The sequence below is a fragment of the Pinus tabuliformis genome, chromosome 3_1 (assembly GCF_031772625.1).
Source record: "Pinus tabuliformis cultivar Carrire ecotype Pingquan chromosome 3_1, CPIR1, whole genome shotgun sequence".
NCBI lineage: Eukaryota > Viridiplantae > Streptophyta > Pinopsida > Pinales > Pinaceae > Pinus > Pinus tabuliformis.
In genome coordinates, this window is record NC_142301.1 from 252,779,776 (window position 1) to 252,807,304 (window position 27,529).

General features: G+C 41.3%; 2 protein-coding genes across 3 annotated transcripts in view; one reads left to right on the forward strand and one right to left on the reverse strand.

Moving 5' to 3' along the window:
• The window catches only part of LOC149186747 (uncharacterized), a 220,715-nt gene that overhangs the window by 39,008 nt on the left and 154,178 nt on the right, over window positions 1-27,529 (reverse strand). The gene's annotated exons all lie outside the window — the stretch shown is intronic.
• The window catches only part of LOC149186748 (uncharacterized), a 49,913-nt gene continuing 22,631 nt past the window's right edge, over window positions 248-27,529 (forward strand). The window contains exons 1-2 of the mRNA XM_089412366.1: window positions 248-317; window positions 8,644-8,822. Coding sequence (XP_089268492.1) covers window positions 248-317; window positions 8,644-8,822 — 249 coding nt within the window. The remainder of the gene's footprint in view (window positions 318-8,643; window positions 8,823-27,529) is intronic.

Below are 27,529 nucleotides of genomic sequence, written 5' to 3' on the forward strand. Positions count from 1 at the left end.
CAAATTTACACCCCCACAAACCCATTCAATGTCGTCGATGACAATGACCGATTTCAGAAAAAAATTGGTTGATCTTGAGAATAGGATTACTAGCCATTCCGATGATTTTAACCAAAAATTAGTCGATCTCGAGAGTAAGGTTACCGGACATTCCGATGACATCAAGAAGCTTCAGGATACGACAAATCGAATAGAACAATAGCTTGGGCAGAACCATATCAAATCTGAAATGAATCATAATCAGACAATGGCAATGCTGACCATTATGTGTGACAGGATGAAGATTACACCTGAACAACTATTCCAGGATGATGGAGGTAATCAACAGCACAATTCATCAGATTCAACAAATTCAACGGATTCTCATGAAAAAACGAAGCCTCCAAAAAAATCATCCACGCACCATCAAGAAAATAGTAATGCGACTTTTCAAAATAAGCAACTCTGGAATTCATTCACCAATCAATACACTTTTTTCGCTCCACCGTTAGCGACGTATCAACGAAGAGCAAAATCAAGCTACCTGGTGGGCTCCAGTATTGTAGTAATGATGCTGCAACTCCTGGGACTCCCTTCTTTACTTTTATCAACCTGGTTGTTCGTAACAAACTTGGAAGCGACAGTGTTGTATGCACAAGTACTAGCTCTTGCCGCAAGCTGTCACTTGATCAGCTGGCACAAGTTCGCTAGGAACTTAAGCCAACTTCTATGAGCTCTTAGAAGAAGCTTTTAACTGTGATGGACAAAAGCTAACTCAAAAGAGACTAGTCTACTTGCAGAAAGAAACGGAAAGCTGAAAGGAAATGCAAACCCTAACAAACCCTAGTTTCCCTGACTAACCCTACTGGTGCAAGAAAAGAGATGAAAGTTGCTAAAATGGATGCCATTGACTCTTGGAAAGGTAAACTACATGTGATTACGCTACTTCTGAAGTAAAATCTAGAAAAAGCTTATTTTCGTATTTTTGAATAAGGTTGCAGAATTATTATGCATGTGCTTCTACTGTTTTTGACTATGCATAGGTTGATTGGCGAAAGGAAATGGAGTGAGCGCTTGCAGGAGGTTGGGAAAGTGAGAAGAGGGCCTAAGGGGTCCCTAGCACCCTTCTAGAGAATTTCACAGCGATCAGACCTCGAAAAACTACTCACGTGAACTTCTATAGGAAGTCTGCAGGGGTTCCACAAGAAGTTCTACAGGAACGGCCGAAAGAGGATTTTAGAGGGTTGGTGGAGGAAAAACGGTGGGAAAGTGGAAATGAAGGATGGATAAGGATGTTAAGGGGTCTAGAACCTGGTAAATGAAGCTAAGGAGTGAGGAAGGTGGTTGGATTTGTTCAAGGATGGAGGGAGCAAAGTTGCACAAGAATGTAGAAATTAGGGCAAATTGAGAAAGTGTGGCAAATGAAGGGAAGGAATCTTGGATCAGAGGTTGGAGCAGGTTGTATGATGGAGGAAGGGTAGGTAGGGATGTATTACAAGTGCTCTGCACACTATTTTCCAAAACTGATCGAACAAAGATTAGAAAAACCAGAGATCTATCTATTTTGACCTAAAAACCATAAACATGATGAACAGAAGTTTATAGACAAGAAATCATGCAAGATAACTATGGAAACTAAGTAAGAACAGATCTAAACATGCAAGTACAACTGGTATCAACTTTTCCAACTTAAAACCTAACACTAGCAATTGCATAGGAAAGCAAAAACAGTGTTTTTGTGGCAACATGTATGCCTTGGTCTCAGCGCATGGTCCCAAGGAGGGAGAGATGAGATCAAGGACTGCTTGATGGCCTTTTTGAAGATATTTTCTGTTACCAAACTGTCAAATCAACCCGAAGCATAAAAACTATCTTAATCATCAAAAACAACCTGAGTAACAAAGCAAGATTTTAACCTAAAGAACATAAATTATTCTATGAATGCAAGAAAAATACATAAGAATACACAAAGGAGGTACTGGCACTTGGGTTGGGCCCAACCCCAAGAGCTACAGCCTCCTAAGAAAGCTCAGAGCTGGTGCAAAGCGAAATTCATCTCCATTATTCAAAAAATAATTATGTCACAAAATTGTTTATAGCAAGAGCTTGAAAATGAGCTGAAATACAGAGCTGCACTAAAGTGCGAAAAACAATTGTTCAATAGCTAAACTACCAAGGCTTGAAGCCTTCCTACTTATGCAACACGAGGACTCCCTGTTGGAAATAATACTGAGAGGGGGGGGTGAATCAGTATTATCAGATCAGATAAAACTTTTCAATTTCATACTCAGAAACATATACGCGACTTCAGATAAGTGAACCCGCGTGTACACGCGACTGTGTCTAATGCAACTAGCGTATACCCAGAGATCTTATAATTCAGTTAGCTTAATCTTCAGTAAATGCATCAGAACATTATTAAGCAATTTAACAGTAAACAGGCGCAGTATAACAGAACAGAACATCACACAAGAGCCACACACATGAACACCATGATATAAGGTGGAAACCCAATGTGGGTGAAAACCACCTGCTGCAATTCGTCTCTTTCTTCTTTAATGAGAAACTTCTTTTACAATGTACTAGTGCAGTCCTTTACCAGTACGCAGGCTACAACCTGCAGAGGGCTACAACCCTCTCTGGTTTTCCAACTACTTCTGGAAGGGAGTTACAACCCCCTCAGCTCTTGTACTAGCTGATCCATTTACTAGTACGTAGGTGCTGACCCTACAACCTTCAGGGACCACGTTTCATCAATTTTCAGACTGGATCCAAGAATACAAAGCAAACATTACCGCAATACAATCATCAACTTATACTTGCATCATAATTCATTAAACAACCCAATACCGAATCACTGAAACCCTGTCATCAAGAACACAGAACCCAGACCAGAATCCAGAACTCTGTAACAACCACCAGAATCAGCAGCAACCTGAAATATTAACCCTTATCATGCATACGCTACTTCACTGTACCAACAACGCGTGTATACGCGCTTTCTCCAAAGGCAACCCGCGTGCAGATCTAGAAATGATTACTTCTGCCTTCGCTATCAGATCCGACCCTTGCCAAGCGTCCCGAACAGATAACCAGCAATACCAGATCCTCTCACTGCGTCAGACACTCACAATCCATACTTCTTTGCCTAGTGATCTTCTCCTTATATAGCCTTAGGCCTTGTTCAATACCAAGAGCCAAAACCATAGAAACACAATACCATCAACCTCGAAACTAGGGATCAACACGTCCGTCGAGACATTATGGTCCAAAACCATAGGCACAACTTCCAAGGTCTAACTACCACGGACCAAAGGTACTTTTCACATGTACGCGCTTTTACTGAAGCCAACCTGCGTGTACACGCGGATTATCCTTGCTGAACCTGCGTATATCTCTTTCTTGTCCTGCTGTACTGAGATCTGTCCTCTGATTAAGTTGCCATCACCTGTACCAACCTCTGAGCACCTGTACCAACCTCTGAGTGAGTTGCCATCAAGGACAACACTTGAAACATAATGCCAACAATCTCCCCCTTTGGACTTGATGGCAACCACCACACCAAGTCACTCTCCCCCTTTGACATCAAGGGCAAAGGGCGTACCAAGATATGCTCTTCTTTGGTATACCTTCTACTGTCCATACTGCTGTCCATACTCCCCCTGAGTACATGCTGAAGTTTCTGATTTGGCTCCCCCTTTGTATATGCCAAAGTGTACCAATCTATCCACGCTCCCCTTGAGCAGATGCAAGTTCTAAGACCAGCCATTCAGATCTGTATCATAAGCATCAGCCTGCAATACCATTCCTTTGATCAAACAACAAGATGTATCATCAACTTCTAACCATAGTGCCAACAATGAATTATTTGAAGAATATTCTCCCCCTGAGTGTGAGCCAACCATGTCTGAACCATTTCCTGAGTCTGTTCTGCTCCCCCTGAGCCTGAGCCAACCATGACTGAACCTAGGTCTGTTTTGCTGCCCTTTCTCCATATACGCGACTTTGCAGCCTGTAACTCGCGTATATACGCGACTTGTTTTCATTATATCAGCGTATGCAGGATGGAATACTGAATTTCATCACTTTCAGATTCCCCTGTGTCTGTTATGTCAGCTGACTGAGTTATCCCACACCTTTCTGTCTCTGTCTTCTTTAATTCCTGCAACTGTGATGATGTATGGTCCCCTTGTCTTGAATTTTGAAATCTGCTCCTGCATTCCCTTGCTTTATGCCCATAGTTGTTGCATGTATAACACCTTATATTTTTCATGTTCCTTCTATCACAATCAATTGCTTTGTGTCCATATGCATTGCAGGCAAAGCAATACCCTCTGAAATACCTGGGATGCGATGATCTTTCTTGAACCATTCTACTTCTGCATCTGGCTGCAACATGTCCAAGATTATGACATACATAACATTCAACATTATTCAGCGGAGGAAATAATCGTCTATCACGTCCATAGTTAGGAGTAAAGGATCTTCCTTGAGGAATTTCTTTCCTTGGTTGTTCCTTGAGCATTTCAGATTTCTCATTAGAGTTTCTTGCCTCACCTTGTGAACTAGATTCACCTTCAACATATTCATGAAAACCAAGACCAGTCTTGATAGCAGGAGATCTTTGACTATTAAGAATATCATCCAAGACTTTAGAACTATCTTGAAATCGTAAGAGCTTATCTTTTTCTTCTAGTTTACCTTTCAAGATATTTACCTCAACTTGATGTTTTTCTTCCTTTTTCAGATACTGCTTCCTTAGGTCTTCTTCAACTTTTCTCCCTTCTTCCACTTGTCGCTTTAGTTTGATCACTTCATGTTTTTGATCTTCAAGATCTTCTTTTAGAGAGAGGATCTTTGATTCAAGTCTCTGAATAGTTGTGCTCTGATCTTTTGCTATATCCTGCAATTTCTCCCTTACCCTGGTTTCTGTCTCCAATTGTTCTTTTAATTTGGCAACTTCTTCAGTTTCTGCATTCTTCTCTTCATGTGCCATGAGACTTTTAATATCCTCGCTATTATTGGATGAAGCATTCTTCTTCTTATGTGCCATGAGACTTCTAATATCTTCACTATCATTTAATGTACTTTTAATATGGGTATAATAGCTTCTACCATCTTCTTCATATATCTTTCCTTTGTTATGAGGACATCTAGCAGCATAGTGACCAACTCTACCACATAGAAAACATTTGAAAGGTAGCTTATCTTTGAACCGTCTAGTTCCCCGTTCAAGATTCTTGACAAAATTTACCTCATCTTCTTCCTCTGACACTTCGAATGCGGCCTCTGGTGGTACCTCTTGTCGCATTTCAAAAGCAGTTAAGATCCCGTGAAGCTGTGACATGGTAATTTTCTGCACATTCTCCTTTTCTTCTATGGCAGATACTTTAGAATCAAATTTAGTAGACAGAGATCTCAAAACCTTTTGAACTAAGACAACTTCCTCAAATTCTTCACCCAGATCCCTCATACAATTCACAATCTCATCCATACGCAGGAAATAATTAGCTATGCTTTCATTACTTCTCATCTTAAGAGTTTCATACCGGATTCTGAGAGTTTGAAGCTTTGCTATTTTTACCTGATCATCTCCTTCGTAGCTTGTAACGATTTTGTCCCATATTTCCTTAGCTGATTTGAAATGCATGATCTTCATAAATTCTGATTGAGTCAAAGTACTCAATAGGACAGTAACTACTTTGTCATTGAGCTCATATTGCTTTTTCTCTGCTGGATCTGTAGGAGTTGCTGATGGGAATTTGTATCCTCCTTCTACGATTCCCCAAGCTTCTGCTCCAAGAGACTGTAGATATGCAGTGGTTCTTATCTTCCAGTGAGTAAAATTGTTCCCGTCAAAGACTGGTGGCCTGATGCGTGCCTCTCTTTCTGGATTAGCCATTTTGATGGATCTTTTCCTTCAAGCGATCAAGCTTCTTCTGAAGGTCCTGGCTCCGATACCAATTGTTGGAAATAATACTGAGAGGGGGGGGTGAATCAGTATTATCAGATCAGATAAAACTTTTCAATTTCATACTCAGAAACATATACGCGACTTCAGATAAGTGAACCCGCGTGTACACGCGACTGTGTCTAATGCAACTAGCGTATACCCAGAGATCTTATAATTCAGTTAGCTTAATCTTCAGTAAATGCATCAGAACATTATTAAGCAATTTAACAGTAAACAGGCGCAGTATAACAGAACAGAACATCACACAAGAGCCACACACATGAACACCATGATATAAGGTGGAAACCCAATGTGGGTGAAAACCACCTGCTGCAATTCGTCTCTTTCTTCTTTAATGAGAAACTTCTTTTACAATGTACTGGTGCAGTCCTTTACCAGTACGCAGGCTACAGCCTGCAGAGGGCTACAACCCTCTCTCGTTTTCCAACTACTTCTGGAAGGGAGTTACAACCCCCTCAGCTCTTGTACTAGCTGATCCATTTACTAGTACGTAGGTGCTGACCCTACAACCTTCAGGGACCACGTTTCATCAATTTTCAGACTGGATCCAAGAATACAAAGCAAACATTACCGCAATACAATCATCAACTTATACTTGCATCATAATTCATTAAACAACCCAATACCGAATCACTGAAACCCTGTCATCAAGAACACAGAACCTAGACCAGAATCCAGAACTCTGTAACAACCACCAGAATCAGCAGCAACCTGAAATATTAACCCTTATCATGCATACGCTACTTCACTGTACCAACAACGCGTGTATACGCGCTTTCTCCAAAGGCAACCCGCGTGCAGATCTAGAAATGATTACTTCTGCCTTCGCTATCAGATCCGACCCTTGCCAAGCGTCCCGAACAGATAACCAGCAATACCAGATCCTCTCACTGCGTCAGACACTCACAATCCATACTTCTTTGCCTAGTGATCTTCTCCTTATATAGCCTTAGGCCTTGTTCAATACCAAGAGCCAAAACCATAGAAACACAATACCATCAACCTCGAAACTAGGGATCAACACGTCCGTCGAGACATTATGGTCCAAAACCATAGGCACAACTTCCAAGGTCTAACTACCACGGACCAAAGGTACTTTTCACATGTACGCGCTTTTACTGAAGCCAACCTGCGTGTACACGCGGATTATCCTTGCTGAACCTGCGTATATCTCTTTCTTGTCCTGCTGTACTGAGATCTGTCCTCTGATTAAGTTGCCATCACCTGTACCAACCTCTGAGCACCTGTACCAACCTCTGAGTGAGTTGCCATCAAGGACAACACTTGAAACATAATGCCAACACTCCCAACAGTCCTCCTTAACTTTAGGAGCTTGGCTGCTCAAAACTGCAGTTAATCAGCCACTTCACAAAACCTGCTCGGCTGCCCATTGAAATCATCTTTGGTGGGCTGTTGAACTCCAAGCTGATGGTGGAAAACTCGAGGAAGGGGTCATTTAGTGCAGGAGACACCCTTCCTACAAATCCTCAGCCTTGTTCCTTCATATTTGGCTATCAACTTGCTCATAAATGCTTGACCTTGGTCCAAAAGATGTCCAAAAATATGCAATAAGCACGTATTAAACTTTGTGGTCAAATGACTATTCTCATTCATTCAATTAACATAAATATATTCAATAGCATGCATAAAACTATGAAGAATGGTGGATTAATCGAGAATAATAGGCAAAATGAGCCCATAAAGTTACCCATTTTTGGGGCTCATCATCACCCCCCTGCTGAATGTGTTGCTCATCCTTTGAGCAACTAATCCAACTCATCATCTTTGATTGCTTTGACTGCCTCTCTAACATCCCAGGTTTCCGAGGTGATGTCCTCTTTTCGATCATGAAACCTTGCTTTTCTCTCTACTTCCTCCCATTGCCTGTGTTCTTCTTCTTCTTTGACCCTTTCCAATTGTCTTAAAAGCAATGGAGGACTAAACTTTAGGCCAATCCAGTTGGCCTGCAGATTTTGCATTCACTGTTTATAAAGTGGTACTCCTGCCAAAGCCTCCCTCATCCTTGTTGGGGAGTGGTACTCTCTAATTTTCAGACTGTGGGACAATGTGTTCCATCTCCTTGTGCAAGCATGAATGCAGTTATCACCAAGCAGTCTTTCCATGTCTTCAAAGTGAGCAATGGCCTGAGCTTGCCTTTCAACGTAGTCTGGGAGAACCTGGGGGTTGTTGGCAAGGTGCTGATGGGCATATATTAAAGCTGAGGGATCTTCTGGTTTTGCCCTGATCATGAGTGGCTCACTTAGCGCTCTGTCCATAACTTTCTGAATTTCTACTTCCCTCTTTTCCTCATGGTTTAACCAAAAGGCTATGGCCATGAGTTGCACATCTCCCAATGTAGTATTGGGGTCCCATAGATTCATGTTTGGAAGTGCCAAGTTGTGTAAATAAAATTCTGCTAACTTGGCCTTATCTTCAACTGAGCTATTGTCACACAAATACATGAACTGATTGTAATTATGAAATGGAATGGTGCCCCTTTGGGCCAATGTGTTAATTTGAAATTGCAACCATTGATCTTTAAGATATAAGGCATAGGACTTAGCAGGTTGCCTACATTGTAAGGCTTCTACTGCCCAGCTGGCCATGCAAGCCATTTGGGCTTCTTTTTCTTGCACCTGTTGTTTTAAACCCTGTATCTCTTCTGCTGCCTGAGACTCTTTTTCCTGCAGCAATTTTGTCAGCATCTCAACATCAACTTGCAGCTTTTCCTCTCTCTGTTGTTCCTCAGTTATTTCCTTGTCTGCTGGAGGTCCTTCTTGCTGTTGCTGCTCTCCCAAAATGGACGGCCTATCTTCCTTATGACCTTCCTGTAGCTGCAACTACTTTTTCAGCAGCTCATTCTCTTCCTGTAATTTGGTTTTTTTACTGCTTTCTATGTCCCTCACCATGGCCAACTCTTTTCTTGATTCTTTTAGCTGTTCTTCCAAGTGGCCTATGTCTGCCACACCTTGGATTTGGCAATCCTCATCCAAGTGTGAGTCCTAACTCGTTCTTGTTCCAATGCAAAGAAAAGTGGTACAGCAAACTTCTGTGGGATGATCTTCCCACCTTCTAACATGTTGTAATATGAGCCCAAGCTAGGTTGAGGGCTTGGTTCCAGTATCTCCTTGGTATTTTCTTCTCCCTGTGATTGTTTGGCTGCCTTCTCCTCCAATTTCTCAGTCTCTTTTAACTTAGCTAGAGTTTCCTGTAGAGATGTTTCAGCTTCCTGTAGAGCTGCCTTTGAGTCCATCATCCTAATTCTCTCTCCAGGTGTAGGTTTTTGGGCTTCCTCTTTCATAGGTGATAGATATCTTGGAAGGAGACTCTTCCTTCTGTTTAGGGGTAGTGTCCTCAATGACAATTGGTTCCTTTGATTGTGTCTGGGGTTTGCCCACTTTGATCCTTGTGCTTCTCCTAGCTTTAAAGTACATGGAGGTTTTCCTCTTTCTCTTTCCCTTTTGTTTTGTAGGTGTGCTTAATGCAGCAAGCACAGTTGCTGCCTCCCTTGCCAACGTCTCAGGGGATTTCTCTTCCTGCTGTTCTTTTTCTTCGCTTCCTGTAGAAATCTCTGTGTCCACTGTTTCTGTCTGTGTTACTGATATCTCAGGGTGTGTCTTTCCCTTTTCTTTCTGGGTGCCTGCTTTGGCTGTGGCAGCCTTCATTTGGGCTTTCTCGGCCTTTTCCCTTCTAATCTGTGTCCTCTTTTCCCTTGTTGTTTTTGCTGTTGTTTCTTCCTCTGTTTTAGGCTCAGCAGTCTTGCCAAATTCTTCTTTTTCTTTCTGTTCTTCCTCTGTTTTGCCCTCTACTTGAATGTCCTGTGCTCCCTCATCATTGTTCTTCTCAATTTCTTCAGTTTGCTCCCCCTCCTCATTGCTGGATGGGGTGATGTTCTCAGCCAAAATTCTAATTTTATCATCCCTGGACATATTTTTGAAGGTTTCCCAAGATATGGGGACAGTATAGATGTGTAAAGCATTCTCCACCAATAGTTTGATGAGCCCATGATGGGCCGACTAATCTGGGATCCCTTCATTTAGCTTTGTATTACATTCAATTAAGGACTGAAGAAGGAAATATGGGATGCTCAGTTTCTTGGTTGGAGGCAAGTCCATCCCATACCTTAGTTCATGTAGCAACCTGAAATGGTATCCATAAATGATGCTAAACCTCCCTTCACATGTGATATACTTCATTATTTGATAACTAACTTCACTCCAGAGAGGAGGCAAGCTTGTCCTTCTAACTCCGTTTTTGTCTTATACAAGATGTTCCTCAGGCAGAAAAAATGTTTTCTTAGCAACTTGGCCCAATGATCTCTCTTCTTTGCTCCAAGGGAGCCCCAATGGTGGATCAGTAATTCTACTGATGAGCTCAGGGGTAAGTTCTAGGGTCAAACCCCTAAAACTAACTGTGGCATGTGTCTTTGAATGCGGACTCATGGACATTAAAAACTCTTCAGTTATCTCCTCATCATAACCCTGAATTTTGTCAAAGAAGGATATCCAATTTGCCCGGGTGAAAAGGTCCACCACCTCAGGGTGCTCGTGCAACTTGCTAGAGTCTGAGGGTTTTTTCCTTATGAATCCTCCTAGCATGGTGTTGAGTGCTCTTTTTATGTCTTAACCAGAAAAGAAAATGCTCAGGAAAACAAACAGTCAATTACTGAAACAGAGGATAGTTGAATTCGGTTTCTTCTGAACCCAAGAAGGAATTTCTCGTGTGTTCCTTACAATATCAAATAGCAATAATTGTCTTGTTTTAAGACTGTTGTCACCCAGAATTTCACTGTCTGTTTATGAAAGAAAGAATTCTGTTTTTACAGAACAGAGCATAAGGACACAGGTTCTCGTCTCAGCACATAGATATATATGTAAATTCAGTTTTTTTTTCACACACACAGGCTGGCCTCTACTGCTACATGTCTCTTCCTTACAATAGAATTTAAAAGAAGTTGAGGAGATTTCCAATGCAGAGAAAAAAACTGGGTAAAATCGGTGAAATATGCAGGCAGACTTTCACTTTTTTCTCAATGCACAGGTAGACTTTTACTCTCGTTTTTCAATCTAATGTTGTTCAATTCACCACCTTGCACAAACAAATCATGCACAGAGAAATTTTCCCGAGCCTACCTCGTTTGGAGCTTGAAATTCAACGAAAATTCTGGGTTTCCTCTCCACAGAGTTGTTCTGCCTTTCCTATAGGACCCTTCCTGTAGAAGTCTCCCGGCTCCTGTAGAATAGAATTGTGCTTCCGGTAGAGCCCGATAGGTTGGAGATTTTCGAAAACAGGTAGAAAACTGGTGGAGGACGACTAGTTAACTGCTCTGAAAGCGATGGATGCATACTCCAGTCGAGAACGTCGTGAGTGCAAAATGAACAGAGGGTGGTGCATGTTTCAACTGAGCGTCTTTTAACTGCGGCGTGATTTGTGGTGAGGGGATGAGGTGGCCAGACCGAACCGTTGATCCGACATCACAGCCATAATGTTTCTGCATGTTTCTGACCGCCATCACCTCCTTTCTCCCGTTATCCGCCACCACCACTACCAGTCCCGACGATTTCTCCCTGAATGGACACTCCACACGTGCTAGCTGCACATCTAATCAGCAGTTTTGAATGTAACGGGGCTCGTTTGGATTCCACGAGGATATGTAACTGGCTGAGGGTGGCCAGTTGACTGGCCACCAATTCCACTCAATCCGAACCATTCCCATAGTCATGCAACTTTAAAATATGATTTATGCAATTGAAGAACGAATTTAGGCACTTACCTGTGTGGTCGTGGCCGTGTTATGTAGATTTCAGGTTTTGGAACCCATTCCTTCGTTTGTTGTTGTTGCATGCACACTGCATGTGTGGCCTCGGCTGTTGCTGATGTTCATACATTCAAGTAGAGCTCCATGCATGTTTCTTCTGCCATACTTTGTTGTCCCTGTCTCTAGAGTATGTCTTTCAGAGGGATCTGCTACTACAAGATTCCTGTAGGATGTCCTGTAGCTACTTCTCCTCCTGGAATGCAAGCTAAAATGAGCAAGGCTATACTGATGAGGAGTCTAGATGGAGGGTAACAGGTATGTTGAGTGAAAAATTGCTGCTTGATTTGTCATTAAAAAGTTTTTGCTGGCAGTATGAAGAAAACAAGATTTTTGTGTGTGACTGTGCAGGAACATAAAAAAATGAGTGCAATGGAGGTGTACAGAGATGGAAAAAGGGCGACATATGGCAATGGATGGAAACAGGGAGGTTTACAGGCCTCATAGGCAGATTCCCAACCTTCAGGTCCTCTTCTGAGATCGATTTTGGCTTGTCTGTAGGTTCTACAGGATCTTCTTGTAGAAGACACAAAACTTCCTGTGGAAGACACAGAACTTCCTGTGGAAGGTGAAATCTTAGCCCGAATGAGACCAAATCTTAGGAAAGGGTAGTGGTCATGGAGGAATGGATTTTGAGGGATGCTTGCAGCCTAGTGCTGACCTCTGTCTTTGTCTTGTGCGATCCTCCTAACCGGCAATGTCCTTCCTGCAACCTGCAATTTATTCAACAAAAATTAGGTTTATCTTCTTTTTCTTTTTTTTCTTTTTTCTCCTTTTTTTTTTTTAGTCTGAGACAATTGGGGTGCCTTTAGGAGGTTTTCACCCTCACTATCTGCCCTGGGCGCCTCCCAAAGGTTTTCACCCAAGGATCTTTTATTCTTTTTTCCTTTTTTTTCTTTTTTTTTGTGTTCAAGGTGTGGGTGGAGCGAAGATAGGGGCCTGCTCCACTACCAACACTGATTTATCCAAAGTTTCAATAACTCCTGCTTAGAAAGGGGCTTCCAGTAGATTTTCAATCGATGCCCATTGACGAGCATGGGGATGGCTTCTTCATCAATAGTCCTGATAAGGACTGACCAATGTTGCACGAAGCACGAGCGAAGCGGAAGCGCGAAGCGGAAGCGCGAAGCGGAAGCGCGGAGCGCGGAGCGCGGAAGCGTCATTTTCCAAAAATCTAGGAAGCAAAGCGTCCGCGGAAGCGTCTGCTATATATATATATTTTTTTATATTTTTTTGCATTTATACTCAAAACAAACATCCCAAATACATTGTAGAAGACATGAAAACATGCATATTCTTGCATAAATCAAGATAGATATGGCATCCATGATTCCATTGTAGTTACTAGTATGTACAACAATCATCTATATTCTAGCTATTACAAACATACATCAGTATCAATTTGATACTGCTTGATGCCTATAAAATTTCATAGGACAAGCTCTAGCAAGAGAAGGAATGCAATCACAAGGAAAGTTATCAAGTTTCTATCAAGTTTCTATATTCTAGCTATTACAAACATACATCAGTATCAATTTGATACTGCTTGATGCCTATAAAATTTCATAGGACAAGCTCAAGCAAGAGAAGGAATGCAATCACAAGGAAAGTTATCAAGTTTCTATCAAGCAAGGTAAGGGCAACAAACTACATTAGCAAGAATTGCAGACTTTACAAGGAAGTCTCTCAGATCTACTCTCACAGTGTATTGATAATTTGATACTGCACCTCTGGAATAATTGGACGTTCGTTATATGGCTATGCTCTTGCTCCTGGTATGATTTACCAATAGTGTCATATGATCATTGGCATATGCTTCAGTATGATTCTTTGCATTATGACATTTGTTCATGACATCAATTCAATATGGACATGTCACTTGCTTCAGTCATATATATGTTATCGTTTCTCATATAGATCAATATTGGTATGGCTTCCCAATATTGGCAATGATGGGTATAAACCTATAAGCAGAGACTTCTTCATTCTTATATGCACTTAGCATTATGTATGGATATCACTGCTCAAATAGCTTGAGTATGGTATTGCTATGTTCTAATTACAGCAGTATATGCATGACCTCAACTTCAACAGTTGTATATATTTATGTGTGTGTGTGTGTATCAATCTCACAAATATGTATGGCATCCCTATGTATGATGGTACAGTATATGAATATATAGAAGTGCATCCATCAGTTCAGTAGATATATATATATGGCTCTCTGCTTTGTACGTATGGTACCTCTACCCTTTTTCAATGTATATTCATTGAGTTGGCATTGTATTCAGAGCAGTAAGACCCCTCTACCCTTTTTCAATGTATATTCATTGAGTTGACATTGTATTCAGAGCAGTAAGACCGTATATTCAGGCTACAATGCTCAAGTTATATGGTATTAGGAATCCTATATGAGAATGATGTCATAGTGGTGTAGCTGTAATATCCTCCATCTAAGATATCAATGCTTTTGCTATTATTGATCACTGTATTGAATGCGCAGTATTGATTTTGTTCACAATCGTATTCCTTCAACAGTGTCAGCACATATATAGATACACAGTTTGAACTCCTTAGCTAAACCGTCCTATGAAATTTTATAGGCATCAAGCAGTATCAAATTGATACTGCATCCATGATTCCATTGTAGTTACTAGTATGTACAACAATCATCTATATTCTAGCTATTACAAACATACATCAGTATCAAACATACCGCGGGTTGCGTCCGGGTTGCGTCGGGGTTGCGTCCGGGTTGCGTGCGGGTTGCGTGCGCTTCCGGGCGGGTTGCGTGGCGCAACCGGATGCCAGAATCGCCCTCCGAAGCGCGGATCCGGGCCACCGCCACCTAAAAACCAGGAAGCGTGTTTAAAAAACGGAATCGCGCCACCTGCAATTTGGAATCGCGCTTCGCCTCGAGATTCCGAAACGATTCCGCACGGGTCGCGGTTCCGGGTTAGGATCCGGGGGGGGGGGGGATTCCTACAACCCTGGGACTGACACATTGTCGTTGCATTTCTCCACTGTATATGGTCCCAGCCATCTTGTCCTCAGCTTTCCTTTGAAATCCTTGTATCTTGAATCATATAACAGCGCCCAATCTCCTGGCTGAAATTGCTTTTCTTTAAGGTGTCGGTCATGCCATATCTTTCTTTGAAGTTGGACCACCTCTGAGTGGAGAAGGGCCTGCATTCTCTGTTCATCTAGTCCATTCAGCTAAAGTAATCTTTCCTGTTGTGCATGGCTGAGATCTAGGTCCAGCTGAGCTGCCAACCTCAATGTGTTATATTCAAATTCTATGGACAGCAAAGCCTTCTTCCCGTAGACCAGCTCATAAGGTGTGAAACCTGTTGTAGTTTTCCAAGTAGTGTTGTAGGCCCAGGTGGCCTCAACCAAGCGATCTACCCAATCTTTTCTGTTGTTGCTCACCACTTTAGTCAAAATCTCTTCCAAAGCTCTGTTAGTGACTTCCACCTGTCCATTTGCTTGCGGATGATAAGGGGTGGAAGTTCTGTGCTTAATCTTGTGATGAGCGAGCAGGTCTTCAATCAGGTTAGAGGTAAACTAACTTCCTTGATCTGTGAGTAATTCTCTTGGGTAGCCAAACTTGTAGAAGATATTTTCCATCAAAAACTCGGCCACTTTTTCCTCTGTTGCTGCCTTGATTGCCTTTGTTTCTGCCCACTTCGTCAGGTAGTCTGTGCACACAATGATGTAAGACTTTTGTTTTGAAGGAGTGTTGATAGGACCCACAAAGTCCATGCCCCACTTCTCAAATGGCTCGAAAGTCACTTGAGGTTGGAGGGGCATTTCATCCCTTGGAGTCGGTTTCCCCATCCTTTGACATCAGTCACATTGACTGATGTATCTCCTGACATCTTGATGAAGAGTGGGCCAATAGTAGCCTGTATAATTTTGAAGGCGGTTCTTTTTGCTGCAAAGTGGCCTCCACAGGGCCCATCATGACAGGTTAGGAAGATGTCAAAAACTTCCTCCTCCCTGACACAACGCCTCAAAATCTGATCTGGACCAAGTTTAAACAAGTGGCCACCAATCCAAGTGAATGGGGCGCTTTTCCTCACAATCTTGCTCTTCTCTTTTGAGGATAGGTGTGGCGAGAACTGTGATGAAACCAAGTTATTTGCTATATCAACAAACCATGGAGAGAGTACTGAAATAGCAAACAGGGGTTCATCTAGCATTTGATCATCCACCATCCCTTCTTCACCTGCGAGCAAATCTAGTCTAGACAGAAAATCAGCAACAACATTTTCCTTACATGGCTTATCAAATACCTAATTGCAGCATGATCAGTGTGTACGAATGTTTGATAACCAGTGATGTAGTGTCTTAACTTGTTTAGGGAACGGACTACAACTAGGAGCTCTTTCTCGGTTACAATATAGTTTAACCCTGCCTTGGACAGGTTTTTACTGACAAAATATATAGCAGCTTCTCTTCAACTTGTCCCAAGGCTGCTCTTATGGCTTTGTTCAAGGCATCTGTGTGAATGTGGAAAGGTAGGGCCCAGTTTGGACCTCTCAAGATTGGAGCAGTTACCAGCTTACCTTTCAACACATCCAGAGCCTCTTGACAGTTGTCAGCCCATATAAACTCAACATCTTTCCCCAAAAGACCAAACAATGGAGAGGCTATCTTACTGAAATCTTTAATGAATCTTCTATAATATCCTGCTAAGCCTAGAAAATTTCGAACATCTCTTACCTTTTGAGGAGGTGGAACCCTTTGGATGATACCAATCTTGTTGGGATCCACCTGTACTCCTTGCTGAGAAATTGTATGACCTAGCACGGTCCCTTTAGTCATCAGGAATTCACATTTTTCAGGACTGAGGGATAGGTTCATTTCAATACACTTGGTTAGAACTTTTCCCAGGTTAGTCAATGCTTCTTGGAAGTTGGACCCATAAGGAGTAAAGTCATCCATATATATTTCCACCAAATCATGAACCAGCTCAGCAAATATGCCCAGTACTGCTCTCTAGAAAGTGGCAAGAGCATTGCATAACCCAAAGGGAAGGACCCGGTAGGCAAAGGTACCCCATGGACAAGTGAAAGTGGTCTTATCTTGGTCTTCCGCACTGATTTGGATCTAATTATACCCACTAAACCCATCTAGGAAGGAAAAGAACTTCTTCCCTGCTAGGCCATCTAACACTTGATCTGTGAAAGGCAAAGGGAAATGGTCCTTCTTGGTAGCTTTGTTAAGTTCTCGCTAATCTACACGGATTCTCCACTTCCCGTTTTTCTTAGGCACAAGCACCAGAGGAGAAACCCACTCGCTGTCAGAGATAGGGTAGATGAATCCTACATCCAGCAACTTTTGCAGTTCTTCTTTGACAATGTCCTTAAGGGCTGGATTCATTCTCCTCTGAGGATACCTGACTGGTTTACAATCCTCTTTAATGTAAATGTGATGGGTACAGACTGAAGGGTGGACTCCTTTCATCTCCTTATAACTCCAAGCAAAAGCATCCAAATGGTGGTTCAATAAGCTACACAACTCCTTCTCCTGAGAGGGGGATAGGGACGAGTTGATCTTCAAGGTTCTTTCAAGGCCAAATTCACATTCTTAACTCGGGGAGAGGTCGGATCAGCCATACAGAGATCCACTAAAGCACTAGCTTGGGTGTCTTCTACCAACTCTTCTAATGGCAGCACATTGGGAGGTGGATATTGAATCAAACTCTCAATAAGGTCATCCTCGGTTTGAGGACCTCCCCTGGTGGTTTCCACTGTGCACAATGGTGCAAACTCCAGAGTAGACTCCATCCTATCTTCCTCCTCCAACGAGAGAGGTAAGTCATGTTCTATCAGAGGTTGGGCAGGAGGATATAGGACTAGCTGTTTGGACATAGGCCCATTCTTAATGGTCATACCACCAGCTCGACAACTGATGTAAGCATCTGCAGTAGCTAACCAAGGCCTTCTGAAAATGAGGGGGTATCCAGTGAGTTTTGCCTTTGGTTGAAGGACCAAGAAGTCCGCAGGGTACTCCCAAGAATCAACGGAGACCATGACATCTTCCACAATCCCTTCGAGGGTCACGATGGAGCGATCTGCTAACTGCAGTACTGTCAAGGTCTTCCTTAGGGAACTCTAAAGGTTGAGTTTGAGCATAGTGTCCCTGGTTATCACATTAATGGCAGCCCCTAAAGCAATCAAGGTGTGGGGGATTATGGTGACATTGATGTGGACATCGACTACAGGACTCCCAGGTTCCAGATATTTTGGACAGATTACCTGTCCCAACATCAAGTCGGACAGTTGTCCTATGACATTGATAGTTGGGGCATCTCTCTTGCGCCTGCATGGGTGCCTGAAACACTTCTCTTTGATCAATTTGTTGTAGATTGGTGCATCTTTTAGGGCTTGGAGAAGTGGTATTTTTACACAACTGTTTAAGTTCTCCCAGAAGTTCAGTCTCTTCTAGGTTTAGTTACGTGGTTCCAGTTAGTCTCTCAGGAAAGGGTGGAATGGCTTTTGGGTTCACTTCCCTGTTTCTCTTCCTCATCCTCCTTAGGAGGAGGTTGGTTATCTGGGAGGACCTTCCCAGATCGTAGGTTGATCTCCTGAATCTCCACAGCATAGGTAGGGCATGTTGTCTCCCCAGTATATACCTGTTGGGCCTGTATGTTATTGGGGTTCAGGTTCGGTTGAGCAGCCATCTGGGGTTGTCTTGGAGCAATAGGAGGTAATGGTTGTGGTTGAGCAGGTGGTGGAGGCAAAATAGCGGGAGGAGAGTTATACTGGGGCCTCCACACCTATTGAGGTGCATTCCACTGAGGTTGTGGCTGAACATGAGAATGAAACGAGTGAGCAACAGGTTGAGTACGGTATTGAGATGGATATGACCAAGGAGGGGGTGCAGACCGGGAAGGATGAGCAGGGGGACCCCAAGAAGGTATGTAAGTGGATTGGTTGGGGTTGTAATAAGTCTGGGATGTCCCTTGCATCCCCTGCTGGTAAGGTCCAAATCCATGTGGCCTCCTTTGGTTTAAGAAGTAGAGTGGTTCAGTGGCTCCTTCAGCCCCTTGGTACATAGCTTTAAGTCCGGGTAAAGTTAGGCACTGGTTTGTAGGGTGGTCTGCCTCATAAACGAAACATATCTCTACGAAGTGCAATGGACACTCGTTCCTGGGATGCTTCCTTGTGCATCTAGGACAAAAGATGGCCAAAGCCCTCTCAGCGTCCTCTTGCTTCTGTTGGATTCGAAAGGTAACCATTTGCATGGCAATGGTCTGTCTCACCTCACTTTTAAGGTCTTCCATCTGATTTGCAAACTCATGTTTGGAGAAGGTGGCACTAGCTGAAAGTTGATTCCCACTACCTCTTTTCCAGGCTACCCTAGAATGGTTTCTAAACACAGTCTTTATGTCATCATAAGATAGCTAGTAGATGTCTCCTCCAACCAGCAAATGGAGGGTATCTAGAAGGTCTTCAAGGTCCTTGGAGCAGAACCAGTTTTAGAGATTCGGGGTCAAGTGTGCACCTGGCCCTTTTATCACTGAGTTGGAACCTTTCTTCATAGTCTTCTAAAGATTCATCACTTCCCATGTCATCCGAAAGATTTCTCCCTTTGTTTCCTTTGACCTACAGTAATCCTGGTATTTGTTGTTAAAGGCTTGCTGCATCTGAGCCCAAGTTGTAATACTATTTTCAAGTAACCCCATGAACCAGCGTAGTGTTGCATCCTTGAGGGTAGAGGGAAAGGGTTTCAACTTTTGCTCGTCTTCTGCATAGTCATAAGTTTGACAAAGGATAGAAAACTCAAACAAGAAGGTATCAGGGTCTTCAGTGGTCAATCCATGGAAGTGAGGTAAGGCTGAGGGACTTATGTTTTTCATTTTTGTGTCCCCATTGGTCTCTCGGATGGGAAAGGCACCTTCTATTCTCTCCTCATCTCCTATACCGTTTCTGTGTTCAGCCATGGTCTCAGGAGGAATGTTTTCTTGCTCTTCTTCTGTTATAGGATCTTCATATATCTCTGGAGGTTCACCTATAGGTTCTTATGGATCACTGCCACCGAAGAAGAGAGAAGGGTGACTCAGTGATGTGGTGGGGGTGTTGGGTAAGAATTTTCCTAAATTGTCTATGTTCCTACGAGGCATGAAATGAAATATTTTTGGTTGATTTTTGTGTTTTTCTCTGCTTGTACCTGCAAAACTGAAATTGATTGAACAACAAATTGCAACTAACTAAAATAAACCTTGCTGGAATGAAAATTGCAGAATTGAAATGAAAGCAGGAAATGACTAATCTATGCTGCTGAAATGAAATTGCAGAAATGAAATGCTAAGCTACGCTTGCAGAATTGAAATTGCGGAATTGAAATGCTAATCTACGCTTGCAGAATTGAAATTGCGGAATTGAAATGTTAATCTATGAAAGCAGGAAATGTCTAATCTACTTTTGCGGAAATGAAATTGCAAAATGGAAATGAAACAACTACTCTACTCTTGCTGAAATAAACTACTTAGCAAAAGGTTGCAATAGAAAATAGAAGAAAAGCAGCAATCACAAATACTTTGACGCTTCCCCGGCAACGGCGCAAAAAAGATGGTGGGCTCCAGTATTGCAGCGATGATGCTGCAACTCCTGGGACTCCCTTCTTTACTTTTATCAACCCAGTTGTTCGTAACAAACTTGGAAGCGATGGTGCTGTATGCACAAGTACTAGCTCTTACCACAAGCTGTCACCTGATCAGCTGGCACAAGTTCGCTAGGAGCTTAAGCCAACTTCTATGAGCTCTTAAAAGAAGCCTTTAACTATGCTGGATGAAATCTAACTCAAAAGAGGCTAGTCTACTTGCAGAAAGAAACAGAGAGCTGAAAGGAAATGCAAACCCTAACAAACCCTAGTTTCCCTGACTAACCCTACTGGTGCAAGAAAAGAAATGAAAGTTGTTAAAATGGATACCATTGACTCTTGGAAAGGTAAACTGCATGTGACTACGCTACTTCTGAAGTAAAATCTGGAAAAAGCATCTTTTTGTATTTTTTAGTAAGGTTGCAGAATTATTATGCACGTGCTTTTACTGTTTTTGACTGTGCATAGGTTGATTGGCGAAAGGAAATGGAGTGAGCGCTTGCAAGAAGTTGGGAAGGTGAGAAGAGGGCCTGAGGGGTCCCTGACACCCTTCTAGAGAATTTCACAGCGATCAGATCTCGAAAAACTGCTCACATGAACTTCTACAGGAAGTCTGCAGGGGTTCTAAAGGAAGTTCTACAGGAACGGCCGAAAGAGGATTTTAGAGGGTTGGTGGAGGAAAAACGGTGGGAAAGTGGAAATGAAGGATGGATAAGGATGTTAAGGGGTCTAGCACCTGGTAAATGAAGCTAAAGAGTGAGGAAGGTGGTTGGATTTGTTCAAGGATGGAGGGAGCAATGTTGCACAAGACTGTAGAAATTAGGGCAAATTCGAAAAGTGTGGCAAATGAAGGGAAGGAATCTTGGATCAGAGATTGGATCAGGTTGTATGATGGAGGAAGGGTAGGCAGCGATGTATTACAAGTGCTCTGCACACTATTTTCCAAAATTGATCGAACAAAGACTAAAAAAACCAGAGATCTATCTATTTTGACCTAATCTGACCTAAAAACCAGAAACATGATGAACAGAAGTTTATAGATAGGAAATCATGCAAGATAACTATGGAAACTAAGTAAGAACAGATCTAAACATGCAAGTACAACTGGTATCAACTTTTCCAACTTAAAACCTAACACTAGCGATTGCATAAGAAGGCAAAAACAGTGTTTTTGTGGCAGCAAATATGCCTTGGTCTCAGCTCATGGTCCCAAGGAAGGAGAGATGAGATCAGGGATTGCTTGATGGCCTTTTTGTAGATATTTTCTGTTACCAAACTGTCAAATCAACCTGAAGCACAAAAACTATCTTAATCATCAAAAACAACCTAAGTAACAAAGCAAGATTTTAACCTGAAGAACAGAAATTATTCTATGAATGCAAGAAAAATACATAAGAGTACACAAAGGAGGTACTGGCACTTGGGTTGGGCCCAACCCCAAGAGCTACAGCCTCCTAAGAAAGCTCAGAGCTGGTGCAAAGCGAAATTCATCTCCATTACTCAAAAAATAATCATGTCACAAAACTATTTACAGCAAGAGCTCGAAAATGAGCTGAAATGCATAGTTGCACTAAAGTGCGAAAAACAACTGTTCAATAGCTAAACTACCAAGGCTTGAAGCCTTCCTACTTATGCAACTCTACTCCCAACAGTCCTCCTTAACTTTAGGAGCTTGGCTGCTCAAAACTGCAGTTAATCAGCCACTTCACAAAACCTGCTCAGCTACCCCTTGAAATCATCTTGGGTGGGTTGTTGAACTCCGAGCTGATGGTGGAGAACTCGAGGAAGGGGTCATTTAGTGCAGGAGACACCCTTCCTACAAATCCTCAACCAACTTGCTCATAAATGCTTGACCTTGGTCCAAAAGATGTCCAAAAAACTGCAATAAGCACATATTAGACTTTGTGGTCAAGTGACTATTCTCATTCATTCAATTAACATAAATACATTCAAAAGCATGCATAAAACTATGAAGAATGATGGATTAATCGAGAATAATAGGCAAAATGAGCCCATAAAGTTACCCATTTTTGGGGCTCATCACTACCCAAGTTCGATGGTCACGAAAAAAGCAGCGTTGCGTGGTTGAATAAAGAAAAATAATATTTCGAGATTTACGATATTGACAATGATGATGAAAAAAGTAGGCACACTTCCATGAAAATGGAAGGCGAAGCATATAATTGGTATATGTGGTGGAAGAAGACAACACTCGCTATCAGTTGAAGAAAATTTAAGGATGCATTCTTTAAAAGATTCCAAGGCGTCAAGGAAGAAGACTTCTTTTCAACACTTGTTAGATTGCGACAAAAAAGAGATGTGGATGAATACACTCCAAAATGGGAGACTTGTCTAATCAGAATCATACATCTCCAGACTTAAAACTCATCTACGAGTAGAACTTGAGCTTCATGACATTTTGTCGATAGAAGTAGCAAGACAAAAAGCAAAAGCTGTTGAAAAAAATTGAAAAGATATTGTGGTCAAAACCGGAAAAAAGTATATTCAAGATGAAGAATTCCCCAGTCTGTGAACGGATAATACAAGATATGTTCCACCACATCTTCGTGAAGGCAAAAATCTAACGTGGCGAAAAGTGGGACCCTAAACATAGGTGTGCTAAAGGAAAAAAGACAAAGAACCTATATAACTGTGAAGTAACTTATGATTCAAACAATGATGAATCAGACATAGAAGGAATAGAAGATGCCCCAAAATTCTCTCCAGAATTAGATGGCAGAAGCATTCCGCAAGTGTCATTATCGACTATGACAAGTATATCACAACCCCAGACTTTAAAATTAAAAGGACATATAAAGAACAACGTAGTGGTTTTCATCGACTCCGGTAGCACCCACAATTTTTTAGACTCAACCATGGCAAAGCGACTCAACATTTTCACATTTCCCATGCCCAACATGAAGGTGATGGTAGACAACAGTAAGACGATTGAAAAAGTAGGGAAATGCCATAAGGTCAAATTGCAGATTCAAGACTTTAATTTAGAATATCCATTCTACACTGTACTATTAGGAGGAGTAGATGTGGTCCTAGGTATCCAATGGCTACAAACCCTACGCACTTACTCTGCCAACCATCAAGAGCAGTTTATAAGCTTTAATTGGGAAGGGCAGAGGTACAAGTTATACAGATTCCAAGCACTAGAAAATCAAATTGTGGCATCATTCCAAATGATGAAAATGATTCGAAAAGTAGCACCAACTTATGTAGTACAATGTCACCAATTAGAAATGTTATTTGCAAAAGTGATCAACAAAGATTCACCAGAAGTACAAGAGCTAATTCAGAAGCATGAAAAAGTATTCCAAGCCCTGCCCATGAAAATGCCTCCCGAGTCCTAACAGGGAAATTGAGCATAAAATAGAAGTCAACGCAGGATCAAACCCCATCAATATCAAACTATATCGATATCCACATCACCAAAAGGCTGAAATTGAGAGATTAATCCAAGACCTTTTAAAATGTGGGATCATCTCGAAAAGTAAGAGTCTGTATGCTACTCCAGTGGTATTGGTCAATGTTGCACTAATCGTTATCGGGATAATATCGGCGCGAGGAAAAAATCGAAAAAAAATCGTAATAATCGGGAAAAAATCGGTAATAATAGGGAAAAAATCGTTTGGTACAAAAATATTCATTTTTTTTCAAAAATCGTGTTTTTGCCTTTTAACATGCGCTGCTCGAGCCTCTAAAAAAAAATCTAAGTACTAAGCATGATTTTATCTTTTTGTTGAAAATATCGTGATTATACGATAATATCGCAATTTTGACAACACTGGTATTGATAAGGAAGAAGGATGGATCATTCAGGTTATGCATTGATTATAGAGGATTTAACAAAATAACGATTAAAAACAAATTCCCAATTCCCTTTATCGACGAAATGTTGGATGAACTACATGGCGCAAAATACTTCACAAAATTGGATTTAAGGTCAGGCTATTACCAAATCATAATCAAGTTGGAAGACATACCAAAAACTGCGTTCCGAACACACGAAGGTCACTACAAATTTAAAATAATGCCCTTTGGGTTAACCAATACACCAGCAACATTCCTAGCCACTATGAACGAGTTATTTCGTCCATATCTTAGGAAGTTTGTATTAGTATTCTTTGATGATATTTTAATTTACAGTAAAACTTGGAAGGAGCACCTACAACATCTGGATAAAGTTCTTACACTACTGAAAGAGCATTAATTCTACGCCAAGAGATCCAAATGCACCTCTAGGAAGGAAGAAGTAGAATATCTCGGACACATAATATCCCAAGAAGGATTAAAAGTGGACCCTAATAAAATCAAGGCTATAAAGAAATGGACCAAACCTATTACTATATCCAAGCTAAGAGGGTTCTTAGGATTGATTCGATATTACTGAAGATTTATTAAAAACTATGCACATATAACTGCACCTCTAACAAACCTTTTAAAGAAGAATGCATTTCAATGGAATGAGGAAGCAGGAAAGTGTTTTGAAGAATTGAGGGAAGTTATGTCTAATGCCCCAGTATCGGCAACTCCAGATTTCTCTAAACCATTTATCATCGAGTGTGATGCTTCCGGGTTCGGTGTAGGTGCAGTGTTAATGCAAGAAGGGCATCCAATAGCTTTTGAAAGCAAGAAGCTCAATAAACGAGAACGTCTTAAGTCCACATACAACAAGGAAATGCTCATTATTATGCACGCACTGGCCAAGTGGAGACAATATATTTTGGGAAGTAAGTTCTCCATTCGAACAAACCATAACAGTCTCTAGCACCTCCTTCAACAAAAAACACTTTCTGAAGAACAACAAAAATGGATTGAAAAAATTGTCGCCTTTGACATGGAGATACTACATCAAAAGGGAAAAGACAATGTAGTAGCAGATGCACTGTCTAGGAAGGACGAAGAACCAACATTACTTGCAGTCTCAGTTGTTGTTCTTGAATGGCTTAATGAGATTCGAAGTGAGTATGCCAAGGATCCAGAAATAACTGCGATAATCAATAACCTTCCAGACAACTCAAAATTTAAATGGAAGAACGATATTCTATGGTACAAAGGAAGAACCTATCTGAATTCAAACTCCAAGTTTAAATCCAAGATACTAAAGGAGTCACATGATTCACTGTTAGTCAGACATGTATGATTCTTTAAAGCTTACTACAATGCACGTCAATCATTCTTTTGGAAGGGGATGAGTTGCGATATTCAGAAATATGTAGCCGAATGTGACAAATGTCAAAGAAATAAAAGTGAAAATATTACGACACCTGGATTACTTCACCCCTTAAACATTCCGAATCAGAAATGGGAAGAAATATCAATGGAATTTATTGAGGGATTACCTGTATCTAAGGGCAAAGATAAGATTTTCGTAGTAGTCGACAGACTCACCAAATATGCTCACTTTATTACAATGAAGAAACCAGCCTTAGCTAAACAAATCGTTGAGATATTCTGCAAAAATATTTATAAATTACACGGTTTTCCGAAAGTCATTGTGAGTGATAGAGATGCCAAATTTAAGGGTAATTTCTGGAAGTAATTGTTCAACCACATAAGAACTTATCTAAATATGAGTTTCGCTTACCACCCTCAAACAGATGGACAAACGGAATTTGTCAATAAATGTTTGGAAACCTACCTACGTTGTTACGCTACAGAAAAACAAAATAAGTGGGTTCAATGGTTTCATCTCATTGAATGGTGGTATAATTCTACTTATCATACGTTAGCAAAAATGACTCCATTCCAAGCTTTGTATGGGTACAAACCTCCGAAATGGAAGGATCTAGCTACCATCCAGACAAATCTACTAGTTGTTAAAACCCAACTAGAAGAAACCCAAAAAATCGTCCAAACCCTAAAAGAAAATATAAATAATGCAAGAAATCGTATGAAGTAACAAGTTGACCGAAACAAAACCAAGAGAGAATTTGAAGTTGGAGAATGGGTATTTGTCAAGCTCCAGCCATACAAACAGTTGTCTTTGAAACAAAAAGGAAAAAATAAATTGGCACCGAAGTTCTATGGACCATACCAGATCAGCCAATTTGCATGTAGTTTAAGCCTTCCGGATAGAAGTCGTGTTCACAACGTCTTCCATGTATCCTACCTTAAAAGGGCACTAGGCGACCATCAATCAGCACAAACAACGCTTCCATCCTTAGATGATGAAGGGTGGGTCATTTTAGAACCAGAAGGTATCATATCCACCAGAGGAAAGAAGCTTTGATCACCTGTAATCAAGGAATACTTGATCAAGTGGAAGGACTTACCAGAAGAAGAAGCTTCTTGGGACACTGAAGCATTTCGTCAACAACATTCGTCATTACGTATGCTTTGAGGACAAAGCATTTTTTGGGAGGAAGGCAATGTTATATAAAAATTAGTTAATTCGTAGTTATTAGGCAAAGGGCATGATCAAAGATCATGCCCATTCACCAAGAGGCACCCAAGGCAATATAAAACCAAGGGCCTCCCACAATTTGTAATCATCTTCTATATGTTTAATAATAATAAATATGAATTTGTTGAATATTCGAGTTTGTCTGTGCCATTGCTTAGTGAACAAGTAACCTTGGAGGTCCATCTTTTTCCACATACATGGGCTAAAACTTAGCATAATTAGGAAGCTAAATCCTATCGATGCATGTCTTACACTCCAACTTGTGCATTGTTACACCTCATACAGCATAAGGATTTTTTCCAAGGTTGAAGACCCTGTCCAAACAGGTTGCATTCAGTGTTTTACAGCTTTTGAGCCATATTTTGCTATTTAGATGTACACACATAATTAATTATCATACAGTGGGCATCCACATCGCAGATATCAAATTCCTACAGGTGGATGCAAAGGAGCTCATGCTTTGATGAGGGGCGATTTTACTTGTGACATTGTCCTAGACACTTATGTTGTGACAATTTATTTGTTGACCATTACATAGGTGTTAAGGCTCTAGTGAGAGTGGTCCACTTGTACATTTGTTCATCTATTATTGCCACCCCGTAGAGCACATTACTTTGGAGATGGTTATGTTAGCCTTCATTTCAATAGATGTACATACAGTCATTTTGATTTTTGAAAACACCATTGCAAGTCCAAAAAGATGCAACTCAAAACCCTTTAAGGCAATATGATG